Source organism: Macrobrachium nipponense, chromosome 40 (genome assembly GCF_015104395.2).
Source record: "Macrobrachium nipponense isolate FS-2020 chromosome 40, ASM1510439v2, whole genome shotgun sequence".
Taxonomy (NCBI): Eukaryota; Metazoa; Arthropoda; class Malacostraca; order Decapoda; family Palaemonidae; genus Macrobrachium; species Macrobrachium nipponense.
This window is the reverse complement of record NC_061101.1, coordinates 14,918,603-14,921,102: the sequence shown is the minus strand read 5'-3', so window position 1 is coordinate 14,921,102 and position 2,500 is coordinate 14,918,603. Positions and strand designations below refer to the sequence as shown.

The following is a 2,500-nucleotide window of genomic DNA, read 5'->3' as shown; positions in this document are numbered from 1 at the left end:
GTAGTTTTGTTTATGAATTATCTTTGAAATGTAGGTTTATTTACGAATTAACTTTGAAATGTAGGTTTATCTACGAATTAGCTTTGAAATGTTGGTTTACTTAGGAATTAACTTTGAAATGTAGTTTTGTTTACGAATTAACTTTGAAATGTTGGTTTATTCGTACGAATTAACTATGAAATATAGGTTTATTTACGAAGTAACTTTGATATGTAGGTTTATTTACGAATTAATATTGAAATGTAGGTTTATTTACGAATTAATATTGAAATGAAGGTTTATTCACGAATAAACTTTGATATGTTGGTTTATTAACGAATTAACATTGAAATGTAGATTTATTTACGAATTAACTTTGCAATGTTGGTTTATTTACGAAATACCTTTTAAATGTTGGTTTATTAACGAATGAACTCTTCAAGTTATGGAGTTTGAACTTATAACCTAACTTCAGAAAATCAGGAAATTTTTAGGAATGAATATCATCTAACCCTAAGCTTATCAGATTACGAACTGAATTATGAAATGATTTCGAAGTAGCCTTGGAGAAATCAATATATCAATTTGGGTATTTGATGTATATGTGAAAAAAAGCCAACAGCGTGACGAGAACATCACATTACATAATTTACGAAGCTAGATCAGTATCTACAGAGCGTTTAATTTCCTTAACGCTGTTCTGTGTATTGACCCCAACACCGCCAAATCACCAGTGGTTATGTCGTGTAATTATAGGTTAGTTTCTCTTTCTCTTGTTAATTATGCACGATGTTCTATTCATAAGAAACTCTCGCCTGGAAATCAAGAAGGGAATAAGAGTACATGGATAATTAGGCATGGAAGGTAATTACGCAAGAAAAATGATTATTATGGAGGATGTGGTAAGGTAGAAGTATCCTCAAAATCGTAAATGAAATAAAGTACGGAAGAAGATCTGTTAGTTTTCTGTATGATTCATTAGTATCGAAAATGCTTCGAACACTTGATAGATAGGATAATCATCAATTCATTAGCCTGAAAGAAAGGGTTCTGTTTCATAATTAATGTTATAAAAAATCGAAATAATCTTCCGAAGATGGGAGACAGGGAAATTAAGAAAGTTAATAAAAGTAGAAGGAAATAAACCAAGAATGAGAAAGATAAAAGTTGCTGAGAAACATTAGGGAGAACTATATACATATTCAATATTATTCTTACAAATACTAGAATACATTGGACATGAAAATATACAAAAAAGTAAGAAATTCGTCTTTGACAGCAATAGGTATCTGAAGGAATAAGACAAAAATAATGAGTGATTTGAGGTTGCAATAAGCAATTGCCGGTTCGTGCAAAGATGTTATACTGATATGTTTCAGCGGAATAGTGAAAAGGTTTGTAAAAGTAACAGAGTTATCAATTGTTGTGTATAGTGGAGTTATTGGAAAGACTGTACATTTTTTATGACGCTACGATTACGTCCTTATCCTAAGATTATCGGTATTAACAAGAGCAAATGAATCATTTGTAATACAATTACTAATCTTCCATATGCATTTTTGATTCATAAAAAGTGACTGTTTTTAAAATAAGAGAAGTTAAAATGGAAAGATGTAAATGAGAATGATTTGACAGATAACTTCATCTGCTAAGTAAAAAGGACTGATTTGTATTTACATCAAAGTGACTAATCTTTTAATTAAGTGTATAATCAATAAAACGTGGCTGCTTGTCTATAAGAGAAGGAATAAAACTGAATTGAAATGAAGATTTATATATTAGAATGTGGGCAATATTTGTACATGGTAAATATTGACATATACTCGTAAAATTATACAAACAACATAAACTAAGACTACGTCATCTGTAAGGTTTATAATGGAATGATATAACTTAACTTGAACTTCATCCAATCTTAATATAAGAATTTTGTCATTAAGTAAGCTTTTGTAGAAACTAAAATTGGTGTGAAGTGACTCTTAACTGTATTATCAATATGCTTTATGAGAACGGTAAATATAAGCTTAAAGAACAATTAATATAAGCAGAATTCTATCGGGACTAAGAGTGAGCTCATCACTATGAATGAAAGCAATTTCATTATTAATTCTAACTAGATTAAAAGTTAAGTGAACGTTGATATTATGGATCAGGTCTATGACCCGAAGCCCTGCCTAACGCAAAGAGAAATGAAGATTATAACAGAAAAGATATCATACCAAAATACGCTTCTTCTCCTTGCAAGCGTATTCGCTTTCATCGACGTCGTTATAGCAGTCGCTCTTGTAGTCCTCGGGCAACTGAAAGAAAATATATGACAAAATGTATGAAAGATCATGGCACGTTTCAAATTTCTTTGGAAGTATCAATGATCAAATTGTGTCGACGTCTAATAAGGGTACCTGCGGAATAAAGATTATTTTTTTTACTCTATCATGCTATCCTTTATTTGTTCTGAGAAATTTGATCAAACATTTTTCACAAATAGGTCGCTATTATCCAAACATATTTCACGAATCAT

The 2,500-nt window shown here is 30.3% G+C and overlaps 1 protein-coding gene across 2 annotated transcripts in view; it reads right to left on the bottom strand.

The window, feature by feature from the left end:
• LOC135211938 (uncharacterized) overlaps nt 1-2,500 on the bottom strand; it is a 45,699-nt gene that overhangs the window by 5,840 nt on the left and 37,359 nt on the right. For both annotated transcript variants that reach the window (XR_010313777.1, XM_064245185.1), the window contains exon 4: nt 2,199-2,279. Coding sequence is in view for 1 of the 2 variants with exons in the window: in XM_064245185.1 (XP_064101255.1) it covers nt 2,199-2,279 (81 nt within the window). In the remaining variant the exon portion in view is untranslated. The remainder of the gene's footprint in view (nt 1-2,198; nt 2,280-2,500) is intronic.